The sequence below is a fragment of the Echinops telfairi genome, unplaced genomic scaffold, assembly GCF_000313985.2.
Source record: "Echinops telfairi isolate 266 unplaced genomic scaffold, ASM31398v2 ScPeMD7_7429;HRSCAF=8467, whole genome shotgun sequence".
NCBI classification, from domain to species: Eukaryota; Metazoa; Chordata; class Mammalia; order Afrosoricida; family Tenrecidae; genus Echinops; species Echinops telfairi.
In genome coordinates this window covers 3,634,893-3,648,923 of record NW_022111329.1, presented here as the reverse complement: position 1 = coordinate 3,648,923, position 14,031 = coordinate 3,634,893, and the positions used below count along the sequence as shown (strand labels likewise).

Genomic DNA, 14,031 nt, shown 5'->3' with positions numbered 1-14,031 from the left:
GAGAAACCTCTAAACTACGCAGATTTAAATCAGGTGAGAAGCAGGCAAGATGAGTTTCAGGCAGATGAAAAAATTGTAAGTGCAGCTGAGAAGGCAAAGTTTGAATCAGGAGATAGCAGAGTTGAACCATGTGCCCCACCTGAATATAGTGTAGGGAATCACAATACTATCAAGCAAGCCAGTGCTGGAGGAGAAGAGGTTAAATCCAAAGAAATGCAAATAGATTTAAACCAGAAAGTGAGGCTAGGAAAATAAGAAGCAAAGAGTTAGCAAACAGAAAGGCACCTTTGATGTCGAGGATGGAGAAAAGTATAGCTCAAGAAGCAGATTTAGAATTCAGAATGGCTTATCCTGTTAGAATTATAGACAGGGAGCCTGATGATCAGCATCCTGAAGGGAATCAAGAACAGCGTTATACTGCCTTTCCCTTCAAGCTGCTGAAAGATCTTAAGCAAGCAGTAGCTAGTTATGGTCCAGATTCACCATTTGTAATTGGCATGGTCGAGAATATGGCAGATATGGATTATTGGATCCCATCAGACTGGAAAGTTTTAACGAAAGTATGATTTTCCCCTTCAGAATCTTTGCAATTCCAGATGCTATGGAACGAGGCAGCTCAAGCTAAGGCACGCAAAAATGCAGAACAGGGCATAGATATAGGGGTTCATCAGCTGCTAGGAGATGAGAATTATATCACAATTGAGGCACAGTTAAACTTTGATGAGCAGACTTTTGAACAAGTTAAGGACGTTTGTCTAAAGGCCTGGGAGAAATGAATAACATCAGGAAGCAGACAGCCAAGTTACACGACAGTGAGACAAAGGAATGATGAGCCTTATATAGATTTTATATCCAGGTTACAGGATGCTGTCCACAAGAGCGTAGCAGACAAAGGGGCAGCAGATAATCTTATTCTTACGTTAGCATTCGAGAACTCTAATACATCGTGTCAAGCTGCTATACGCCCTTTCAAAGAACAGAGCACGCTGTTAGATTATATCAGGCTGTGCAGGGATGTAGGGACAGATGAGTATAAAGCCAACCTCATGGCTTCTGCTTTGGCAAGTTACACCAAACCTAAAGGGAAATGCTTTGCATGCGGAGCAGATGGTCATTACCAGAAAGACTGCATGCAAATATTGAAAAAGAACAGGGCTATTCACAATGGAAGGGAGCCAGGAAAGGGTCCGAGATGGGCTCCAAGGAACCCAGACTTTGCCCTCGCTGCAACAGAGGCAGACACTGAGCAAAGAATTGTCATGCAAAGATTAGCAGTAGGGGATATGTACAAGGAAGTAACGTCCAGCCAAAAAACGTGTAGCGGGGCGTGCTCCAAGCCCCTCTGAACGGAGTGCAGGAGATGATCCTCAGATGCAGGACTCCAATGAAAATGCTACCGATCCTCAGTCTGATGTCCACTCCTTCCAATGCCTATCAGATATTTGGCTCTCCTCTAGTAAAGAGAACTCTTCACTAAATGTAACTAGTCAGGAAAACATCCAGCTTCTACCAAATGGTGAGCCTACAGCAGTTAAGACAGGAGTTAGAGGCCCTTTACCTGAGGGCACCATTGGGCTTTTGTTAGGGAAATCTGATTTAAATGCGCTCAGTATCCAAGCTATCACAGATATGATTGATCAGAACTATGATGGAGAAATTAAGGTGAGGGTTAGATCCAGCGTGCCCTGGGCCATAAGGAAAGGAGACAATTTAGGGCAACTATTGCTACTCCCTTATGCTCCTAGAAATAAAAATAATGCTACTGAAGGAGAGGCAGGCGGCTCCAGAATCCAGGAGGTATTTTGGAGTGCTATTCTAGATAAGCAGGAGCGTCCATTCATGGAGCTAACTATTGAGGGAAAGAAATTCTCAGGACTCTTGGATTTAGGGGCTGATGTCTCTGTCATGAGTTATCAACAGTGGCCAAAAGCCTGGCCGCTGGGGTCCCCAGACTTTACCATGGGAGGAATAGGAGAAGTAAATCAGAAGAAGGTATGGCAGAGCAGGAAAATCTTGCGATGCACAGGCCCTGAAGGACAATCTGGACTCATAAAGCCTGTAATAACTCTCACACCCATTAATCTATGGGGGAGAGATCTATTACAGCAGTGGGAGGCTAGGCTATATATCCCTCCAAAAAGTTCAGTAGCGCAGGATATTATGAGGCAGGAGATGAGACCTAGCAAAACTTTCTAAATCCCAGCCTCTGTTATCGCTGCAGTTGGTTTAACTAACCAAGATAACGCTCAGAAACCCTCACAGCAGTTCAAGTCTAAAAGGCAGGAGCCTATTATTAAAGGAGTAAAAGTCAGCTTAGAAAATCAAGGAATTCAAATTGATACTGGAGTTGGTCAGAGTTGTGAGGAAAAGCCAAAAGCTGTGATTATATCAGAAATTATTAAGAGCAGTAATTGGGGTCTGCTACCTAAAAGAACTATAAGCCGTTTATTAGGGAAGTCTAACATAAATTCTCAAAGTGCTCAGGTTATTGCTGGAATTATTAATCAGGATTATGAAGAAATTAAGGCAGTGATAAATTCTGATGTACCATGGTTTATAAAGGAAGATCGCTTAAGCCAATTGTTGCTTCCTTGCCTTTCTAAAATACTTGTCTGACCACCGTTTACATGAAGGGGTCTTTTGGAATGCTGTTGTAGGGAGACAACAGCGCCACCACATGGAACTAGAAATTGAAGAGAAAAAGTTGTTAAAAAGTTCTGGATATGGAGTCATTGTTTTGGGGCATTCAGGTGGGCCTAAGACCCGCCCATTAACTTGCCATAAATCCAGCTTGGAAGGAATGAGTGAAGTTAACCAAGAGAGACTATTTCAAGATTGTATAATCATACAGTTTAAGAAGCCTGAAGGGCAAAGCAGCTTAATTGAGCCTATAACCTTATTGGTAAATTTGGAGAAAAAATGTCTAGTAAGTTACCTCAAGAACAGCTGAACAAATTTATTAAGAATTTTCCCAGTCTTTCAAAGTATGGTAAGAAGTTCTCCCAATTAGTCAGATTTCTTAATTCTCTGACAGCCAGGAGCCAAAATTTACATTTTAGCTCTCCCAGAGCTGGGAACCAGTATTTGCATAACAATGAAGACTATCTGACAGGTAGTTTTACTGGTTTGAGACCAAGCATGGTGACTGAGTTTGCTAGCAGCGCTTTGAAATCTAAATGGTTAAAACAGAAGGGGGAGAAAAATAACCTTATATATGACGAATTTCATTTGGTCTATTTAACCAAAAAATTTTTCTCCTTACTAAAAGTTTATAACAAAATTAGGGCAATTAAACACATTTTCAGTTCTACAGAGAAAGCTAATCCTAAGAAGTCCCAAGAAGATGGAAACTGCGTTTGGGATCCGGGTCCATTCACCTGGAAAAAGGGCGATACATTTATATTTTTTCAGAATAAAGCTGATGGACTCCCTTTAGGACGCAACCATGTTTGGAGAAAAATGGACAAAGAAGAAATGGAGGAGCCACCCAATCTTAACCATATTTCCTTTTGCAAGTTATTCACACCCCAAAGAGAGGGGCTATTTGTTTATATTTTCACAGGCAAAGGAGATAGGTGGATTTCTCTTCAGCCAGCAAGGCCCAGAAGAAAGGAGGGATGCCCATGCTGTGACGTGACCCTGTCCTGTTACTGAAGTTACCCAAAATGTCAAGAAGACCTCACAGATTCCTGAGAATGGCGATCGCTGACTGCAGAGATATTTCTTCCATTATGGATGCCGTCTAAAGGCCACTCTGAGACGCAATCATAACTGAACATTTTATACAATAATGACTGGACTATTACTACAGACTGTTGCTTTGCTGAAAGATCAAGATTTTGGACTTGTTAATTAATGTGTAATGTGATTGAAATGTAACTGATTTCTGTGTAACTCCTTACCTGTATAATGTAACATTGCATGATTGGGATTTGATCAAAAAACATTTGCAAGGGCTTAAGGGAAACATTTCATTAGATGTCGATCAGATTAAGAAGGATATTTTTTATACAAAGACAAGCTTGAGGCATCTCCTGGCTCTGATATGATTAAGCAATTGGTGAAAGACATGGAAGGGTTGGACCCGCGAGCTTGGGCTCAAAGCATTTCTCATAGCTTGAGTTCTAGTCTGACTGTGTTGTTTATCATCATAATTTTGATGCTCGAAGTCTCATGTCGCTTCTATAGGAAGCTAAGAGTTATGAAAAGAGACCAGGTTGCCTCCGTGACACTATTGAATCTTAAACGTAATGCTGAAAGGGGAAATGTGGGATACTAGCACCAAAGGGAATAGAACTGGGACTTATTCCCTGACGCGTACAGGGGGAATCTGGAAAACTGGCATTCCATGGCTGGAAGACCGCCACCCTGGGAACTGGGGGTACAGTCCAGGTACATGTTCCTGCGGTTGCTTATCATTTCCACAGTTTCTCCCTTGATGCCGTGAAAGTGAGCACATGGTTAATTCATTCTCCCCATAGAAGCAGACATGCCTAATTATGCCTTTCCTTCCCGCGGCAGCATCCAGCCCCTCTTATACTTTCATCCAATAGCAAATGGGCATAGGGGGTCTTTATCCTCCAAGCCTGAGTTCAAAGTGTTTGCTATAAGCCTGAATTTTTGGCTATATTAATTGGATCATGAAGTTTTGCCTTGGTAGTTTTTAATGTATAGGAAATAACCATGTCGCCCATTCGGCTTTTAAATTTTATATATAAGACAAAAGGGGGACTTGTGGGGGGAAGTCAGATCCTTGTTGCCAGACTGCTGTCTCATCCCACCACTGGGGTGGGCCTGCTCCCTGCTGCTGGGGACAATGGACAAGCTCCTGTGGGCTGAGGTAAGCAATGCTACCATAAAATGTGTCTGACTCCATTTATTTCTATATATCTCTTTTATCTCTCATGCTCTCTGTAACTTTACTATAATATTTACTTATTATCGCTGTACAATTGCGCCTACCGAACCCATAGTGATTGTGCTAGGAGCTGGCTTCTTCTGGCACAGAACCATAAGAAAAGGCTCCTCTAGACAATGACTATATTATCTTTATAGGATACAAAATATTCTACAGCCAAGAAATGAGAATCTAAAGTCACCTAGATGGGGAGATAAAATGCTGTTTCCCATGACATGAATTGGTCTGACAATCTTTCTTTAAAAAATTTTACTGAAGCATAATTAGTATATCATACAATTCAATCATATTAAGAAAAGTTATGCAATGATCACCACAATCAATTTTGGAACATTTCCTTCCTTATACCCATTGCTATGGACTCCTGTTCCCCCTCAATGTCCCCCTTCCATGGGCTCCCTAGTAATTATTCATCTAGTTACTGTCTTCATCGATCCACGCACGGCCTGATAAATCTTATGCCCTTTTTAATAAGGCCAGGATAACATAGACTCATCTTCAACATAGTATGCATTCTTTTAAATTAGAAGGTTCGGGTACATCATAGTTTTATTATTAACTAAATCGTAATTCAGTACTTACCAAACAGCAAAAACATGTATCCATGATCCCTATTAATTCAGGCAAGGTTAGCTCTTTAATTTTAATGGTGCCATCCTAAAAAGTGAGAGGAAAATAAGACACATAAAAAGAAATTTTCTAAAGTTCAGTTACTATGCACATTTTGGCTTTCAAATATATTTAAAAATAACAATTCCAAAAAATTATCTCATCACCTAAAACTATGATACCAAATAAACACAGTATTTCTAAAAACAATATATTTTAAACAAGAAAAATCAAACTCTGTCATTTGAAACAGAATAAAGGCCTATACAGATAAACAAACAAACCAATAAATATTTTAAAAGGCACCTAAATGTGTTTAAAATATTAATAGATATTTTAATGATTCTCAGTAGTGTGGCAGTTATTTAATGATGTAATTTGGTAGTATGAAAGGATGCAGTCATCTTCCATTTTAATATGAGGCATATTTTTGCAAAATGCCCTTGTCTTTGGAGCCTGAGGAAGGGGCGTATACTGCTTGTAAATGTTGCTCACAGTCACCAATTGCTTACCAAAATTTTTAATTAATAAAATATAAAATCAAATTCCTCAGCAGACAAAAACTTTTAAATTCTGAGTATATTTCAAATTCATTACAATATAATCCCTGATTATTTGTACACCCAAATGTATTTTTAAAATAATGAATTAAACACATATTTATGGCGAGTTTTTAATTAAAAACCTCAAATTATTTTCAGGATTGAAACAGAAAGACAAAAGTTAAAATGAATCCGTACGATTACATCTGGCAAATGTTTTTAAGGATACTATAATTCAATATATGGTTTGATTTTCATTATTATACTTTAACATATGATAAAGTGAAAGCTAAAAGAAAATACAGAAAGTACAAGATAACTACCTTGATAGACTGTTCAAAATTGAGAACTTTTCGATTAACTTGGTTTCCAATCATGCCAGCATCCATCTTGGGATCCATCATTTCAATAGCAGACATGGCTTCAAAAAGACCAAATCTGAAAATAAAAATTTGATCTCACAGATTGTTTTTAAACCAGCAAGTTTACAAAGACTCCTCCAGTAGTTAAAAAAAAGTATGCACACACACACACATGCTTTTAACAAAACAGATGCCTTTCATGCATAAGAATGTTTAGGAAAAAAGAAATAGATCTACTATATGGTGGATTTCACTTTGTGTTGCTTAAATCCTTTTCTGTAACTCTTTAATAGTCATGTTTTAAATAGTCATGTAACTTTTGCGTCTTTTCCACTCCCTTTATATCTTAAAAGACTAATACTCTGTTGCATTCCTGTCCATAAGGCTCAAAGGTTTTTAGCCATTACAATAATGAAAAAAAAAAACCAATAATGAAAAATAATTCAGAAATATTGATGGTCTGGTATTTTGGCTAATTAGCCATAAAAGCAGACAGTTGTGATGCATTGTACACTGATATTAGTAAATATATCGCTGAGATATATTACAAGAAATAGGAGAGGAAAAAGAAAAACCTGAAATAAGGCTGGGATGTACATAATCTACTGATTCCCTATTTTGCTTGAAGTCTTCATAGAATTCAACTTGTTACTTTAACACAGTGGGGAAACATCTAGCCTGCAGACCAGTATAAGGCCCTAGGACTCTTCAATGCCAGCTAAGGTCACACACCTCACCAGGGAGACTAAGTTCCAGCCATCACATTATCTAAAAAGCACACTCACTGCCACAGAGTCAATTCCAACTCACAGTGACCCATTAGGACAAAGAAGAACTGCCTCTGTGGGTTTCCAAGACTAACTCTTTACAGGAGTAGAGAGCCCCATCTTTCTCCTGTAGAGATTCAAACTGATAATAAGTATGGTCTGAGAATGATGTTATAAATATCCATGTATCCCTTAGCAGAAAAAGGCATAAGGCATTGCTTTCAAGAAAAAAGTTGCAGTAACACATCGAAGAGAGCTCTGAGACAGCTTGCCTTTCCCTGAAATCTTTGTAATACCCCACAGCTTACATTTATAAATTACTCTGACAATCTGACCACAATAATATTGTTGAAGACAGCTCTCAGCTATAATTTGAGGCAACGCTAATTAAAACCCAAACACTAGGCCTCTAAAGTACTCCCTCAATGCAAGAACACTTTGTTCTAATGCCTGGCATTCTGTGATCCTCACTTTCCGGACATGATCACTGAAGACAAAATGGGTGCATAAGCAAATGTGGTAAAGAAAGCTGATGGTAACCAGCTATTAAAAGATAATAGTGGTCTGGGGTCTTAAAAAGCTTGAAGATAAACAAGCAGCCATCTAGCTGGGAAGCAAGAAAGCGCACATGGAAAAATCACACAGCCTGGGTAATCTATGAGGTGTTGACAGGATCAGGTATCAGACATCAGAACACACAAAACAAACAATTATATCGATGTAAACAAGGTGTGGGAGTGGAGCAGAGACCCAAAATCCATCTGGAGACAATAGGATACCCCCTCACAGAAGGGTCACAATGTAGGGATAAGTCAACCAGGGCACAGTTTAGCACCGAAGAAACGCAATATTCCTCTGATTCTTTGAGGCTTTCTCACCCCACACTATCCAGTCCTACCTTTTAGTTCTGTCTAGACCTGAACATGTACCCTGGTACAGATAGGAGCTCACAACACACGGAATGCAGGTCAAATAAACCCCTCAGGAACAGAAATGGGAATAGTAATACCAGTAGGGCAGGGGGAAGGTGGGGGGGGAGCAGGGAGAAAGGGGAACCTGATCACAATGATCTGCGCATAAGCCTCCCGCCCCCAGTAGAGTGATGCACAACAGAAAAATGGGTGAAGGGATTCAGTGGTTGGTGTAAGATATGAAAGCAATAGTAACTTATAATTTATCAAGGGGTCAGCAGGGTAGGAGTCGGGGGAGAAAGGGAAAAAAAGTTGCTGATAGCAAGGATTCAAATAGAAAGTGAATGTTTAGAAGATAATGATGGTAGCATATACACAAATATGCTTGATACAATTGATGTATGGAATAAGAATTGTAAGACACCCCCCCCAATAAAATGGTTTAAAAAAATGAAATACTTACAGTTTATCATGAAGCAATTCTCCCAACTTTAATTCTGAAAGAAACAAAGAGAAAAGCCTTGTGAATTAGGCCACCTTTATATTCAGCTTTTAATTCTAGGAGAAAAAGCAAAGCAGTAATGTGCTACCATTACTTTAAAATTCATTTTCAAAGTAATGGTTCTATTATTTCTACTCAATGTCTAATGCATTCTACATAATGAGTAAATACTAAAGTTACTAGATACTAAAGGTACTATGTATTTTATGGTTTAGGAATAAAATGAAACTACTTTTCAGAATTAAAGTGTGACTCAACATGGGTCACAATACTCCAGTCAGAATTAACAACCTCATTGTAAAAGAAAAACTTCTAAGCAAACTTTTCCATAAAACTGATCACTATTTCTCAAGTTGTTTTTTTAACCACGTAGTGTAACATTCTATTCATTTTTTCTTCAGGGAGAAATGTAAAAATCATTTTAGAAAATTTTAAAGGATTTTAAAGGCGAGCATGAACATGCATTGATATGGTTCCAGAGTATAGATTGCAACTAACCTTTAAAAAAAAACTACAGTCTATACTGTGATTGTAATACTAAAGAAGAATATCCACAATTATCTAGAAAGACTATTAAAATCTTCCCAGTGGGCAGGGATAAGGTGGGGAGAGGAAGGGGGAAGAACCTGTGGGGGAAGGGAGAGAGCGGTCATTGTAAATATGAAAATAATAACAATATATAATTTATCAAGGGGTCACAAGGATGGGAAGGGGGAGGAAAAAAAGAGGAGCTGATCTCAAGGGCTCAAATAGAAAGTTTAGAAAATAATGATGACAACATATGTACAAATATGCTTGATACAAATGATGTATGGTTTGTTATAAGAACCCTCAATAAAATGATGTGTGTGTGTATCTATCTCCCCAGTGGGTAAATTCTCACCTATGGTAATCTATGAAAGCCTTATGTAATTTACACTATAGTAGAAATCCAATACAATTCTAACAGCGATATTTAGACAAAACAATAAAATTACATAAAGAGATTGCCTCAAGAATAAAAATAAAAAATCTAGTTTATTAGAGTCTAGAAGGGTTGTGATAAAAAGTCTTTAATCTAGTGCGATTCTCAACCTGTGGGTGACCACACTTTGGGGGTTGAACGACCCTTTCACAGAGGTTGCCCGATTCATAACAGTAGCAAAATTACAGTTATGAAGTAGCAATGAAAATAATTTTATGGTTGGGAGGTCACCACAACATGAGGAACTGTATTAAAGGGTCGTGGCATTAAGAAGGTTAAGAATCACTGACCTAGTGGCTAATGATGGTCTAAATTTCTTGCAATCCAAATATTTTTTACACTTGTAGCCAGATCTCCCTGAAACGCATCATCTTTTGCTTTCTAGGTGGAAAGAGTTATAGGAAATAAAGTGCTGAAAAGGGAAGTTTAAAAATGTAAAAGAAAATTTGGAGTGGCTCACCTCCAGGTAAAAATGTACAACTGAACACAAGTTTATCCCTTTAAAATCATCATGAAATCCCATTAAAACAACTTAACATTTTTCTACTTTGGATAAAGGCTTATACCCAAAAGACTAAAAAAAAGGAGCAAAAATGGTATCAATACATTTAGGGAAACTTGGAAACAAAAAGACAAGCAATTTATTTTCAGACTCAAGAAAACTAATTCCAAAAAGGAAACAATAAAGAAAGTAAAAAAAATAAATTTTTTGAGTCACACTTTAATTCTGAAAAGCAGTTTCATTTTATTCTTTCTGAAAAATGAAGGTAAAGGGTAAAGAAAGATTAAGCAGTCAGATCCCCAGAGCCCTGCCATAATTTACAATGCTGGATGGAAAAATTCAATAAGCATTACCACCATTAGTTTTGTCAGTTTTCTGTATAGTGATGGCTTGCATATTGCTGTGATGTGTGAAGTTCTGATACCTATACTTCAAATAACAGCCAGGTGATCTATAGCAACCAAATTGTAGTGGCACTTTCAGATTAAGACAGACTACGAAAAAGTACCTACTTTCAAAACTCTAGCCAATACAAATCTTATGAATAAACAGTGGAGCACTGTCTCATCTGGAATCTGAGTCCCTCAGGCTGAAAGGGACTCAAAGTACAAATGGAGAACTGCCTCCTCAGAGTAGTCAACCTTAATGATGTGGATAAAGCTTTAGGGATCTCCATTTGCTGATATGGCTTGACTCAAAATGGAAAGAAACACCTAAAAGCAACCACTAACCATTAGAATGTGAAATATACAAACTATGAATCTAAATTAATTGCAATATATCTCAAATTAAACTCTTAAATATTGATGCCTTGAACATTAGTGAGCTGAAATAGAACAATATTGGTCATTGTGAACTGCACAATGAAATGGTCTATGGCAGAAATAACAAATTAAAAAATAATCAGTATCATATTCATTGTCAAAAAGAACATTTCTAGATCTACCCAGAATACAATGCTTTCAAGTGAACACAACACTCACTTATTTGTACCAAGAAATTAGGAAGTTAGCCTAAAAGGAAGTTCAGTTAATATGAAAATTATTCATATTTATACAATAGTCACTAATGCCAAAGATGAAAAAAATAATTTTACCAACTTCAACAATCCAAAATTAATCAAACATCCCATCAAGATGCATTGATGAGGACTAGTGATTAGAATGTGAAAACTGGAAACAAAGAAAGATCAGTAGACCAAAATTATGGCCGTGGTGATAGAGACTGGATATCACATCACAGAATTTTGCAAGGCCAACAGCTCATCGAAATACCTTTTTCCAACAATATGAATGGCAACAATACACATGGACCTTGACAGATAGAATACATTAAGAATCACATACAAAACCAAAAGAGAACACATGCAACATTTCTCATGAATAAATAATTAAAGCTGCAAGTTGCAATATTAAAAGATTCTGCCAGCAAAATGTTGGATGACACAAAAAGCACCAAAAGATGGAAGAAAAAGTCACTGTTCAAAAAGAACAGGTCATTATTCAACCATTTACAGTCACGAACCAATGGCATGAAAAGTCTAAGCTACACTTAAGATATTAGTGAGAAATAACAAAATTTTTAAAGGGGGGAGGTCTCAAAAATTGATGAAATACCAATTGAGATGTTTCAACAAACATACAATATTGGAAGTGTTCATTCATTTGGAAGCTTGGAAGTTAGCTAGCTACCTGGCCAATCAACTGGGAGAAATCCTCATTTGTACCCATCCCAAAGAAAGGTGATTAAACAGAATGTGGAAATTACTATTAATATTACATGCAAGTCAACTTTGGCTGAAGGTAACTGAAGATGGGTGCAGAGGTATATCGATAGTGAACTGCCAGAAATGCAAGACAAATTCAGAGGACATGGAAAGAGGATATTGAAAGCAGAGAACAGAAAGATGTTTTCCTGAGTTTTGACTAGGCAGAGACATTCAATTATGTGGATGAGAACATACTGTCGATAACACTGTGAAAAATGGGTACTCCAGAACACTTAATTATGCTTTCCTGAGAAACACATACATATATCAAGAAGTATTTAATCACAGAACAAAGGGCTACTGCATGGTTTAAAATGAAGAAAGGTGTATCACCACACTTTTTCAGTGTGTATGCTGAGCAAATAAGCAGAGAAGGTAGACTACCTGAAGAATAAGACATCAGATTGGAGGAAGACTCATTAACAACCAGCAACATGCAGGCGCTGTAACCTAGCTTGCAGAAAGTGAAGCTGACTTGAAACACTTACTGATGGATATCAGTACAGTTTACATTTCAACATAAAGAAAAATCTTCACAACTGAACCAACAAGCAATATCATGATAAATGAAGAAAACTTAACACTGGCAAGGATTTTGCATCAACCATCATGGAAACAGCAATCAAGAAATCAAATGCTGTATTGCACTGGGTAAATCTGCAGTAAAAGACCTCTTTAATGTGTTAAATTAAAAGACAAAACAAAAATTAAGATGTAATTTTGGAGACTAAACTACACCTGATCAAAGCAATGGTTATTTTTCAATAGCTTGATATGGATGCAAAAGCTAGACAAAGAATATTAAATATACTATGAACTGACATAAGAAACAAATCAATGCTTCTTAGAAGAATGGTGACATGTCATCTCACATATACCTACTCCTCAATTTTTCCTCTTATTACCTGACACTTCACATTTACGACAGTAAAAAACAAACCCTATTATCTTGCACATGAATGATATATGTCTAGCAGTAATGAACTCCAAGCTGAGAATATTGCTGGACATTAAGGTATGTGTCACCTTGGCCTGTCCATGACTCTGAATGACCTGGCATGTATGTAATGAAGAAATTCATTTGGCAGTTATGCAATGATGTAGTCATCGTCCATTTGGTGATTGATGAAGTTCCTCCATTTGCTCATAACAACCATTTCATGTTATCAATCTGGGAGAAATGACTATGAGGATGGTGCATGATTGGACAGTGTTTCATTCTGTTGTACATAGGGTGGCCAGGAGTCTCACCTAACACAAAAGGATAAGTGAACATTCTCTTGGATCAGTGCTTCTCAACCTGCGGGTCACGACTCCTTTGGGAGTTGAACGACCCTTTCACAGGGGTTGTCTAAGACCATCAGTAAACACATATTCGCGGGGTTGTCTAAGACCATCAGTAAACACATATTCCCAATGGTCTTAAGGACCAAGACACCACTCCTCTATCCGTCTCCAGGCAGGTAAGACCATATGCAGATACGCCCACATACGAGTAGCCGGAGTGATGACATCATCACAACTCCATCACACACCTCCTACACAAATACAGGTGTATGTGACAGGGCTGGCGAAAATGTACTTATGTGGACCAGTCACACATGTGTAGAGAGCAGCTAATAGGTAGACAGCAGCTGCTGTGTTGAAAGCAGCTACTCTGTTAAAAGCAGTGACTGTGTTGTAAGCAGCAGTATTGGACATCATGAATTATAATTACTAGGTAAATGTAAAATCATCAACAACTGCAAAAAAAAAAATTGTGTGTATATATATATATATATACACATACACACACACCATGGGAACTTAATCGGATGCTGATTAGTCTTTTCATATTCAGCTGTGGTTGATGTGAATTCGGCCCCCTTGTGATAGTAAGAGGTATGTAAAAAAAAACCAACACAGGGAATGGTAAATCATAAGAAACTTTAATGAACTCTATTGACTGAACTATGCCATGTATCATCTATTGTATTATTTTTTTTAATTATTTTATTGGGGGGATCATACAACTCTTATCACAATCCATACATAGATCAATTCTATAAAGCACATTTGTACAATCGTTATCCTCATCATTCTCAAAACATATGCTCTCCACTTAAGCCCCTGGCATCAGCTCATTTTTCCCCCTCCCTCGCCACTTCCCCCTCCCTCATGAACCCTTGATAATTTATAAATTATTA

At 37.7% G+C, this 14,031-nt stretch overlaps 1 protein-coding gene across 10 annotated transcripts in view; it reads right to left on the bottom strand.

Annotated features, from left to right (window-relative positions):
- NAA35 (N-alpha-acetyltransferase 35, NatC auxiliary subunit) overlaps positions 1-14,031 on the bottom strand; it is a 109,550-nt gene that overhangs the window by 83,200 nt on the left and 12,319 nt on the right. For 9 of the 10 annotated variants that reach the window (XM_045298636.1, XM_045298638.1, XM_045298639.1 and 6 more), the window contains exons 3-5: positions 8,573-8,606; positions 6,393-6,507; positions 5,501-5,575 (exon numbers count right to left, since the gene is read on the bottom strand). In XM_045298636.1, coding sequence (XP_045154571.1) covers positions 5,501-5,575; positions 6,393-6,507; positions 8,573-8,606 — 224 coding nt within the window. The remainder of the gene's footprint in view (positions 1-5,500; positions 5,576-6,392; positions 6,508-8,572; positions 8,607-14,031) is intronic. The other variant, XM_045298641.1, reaches the window with a different exon arrangement.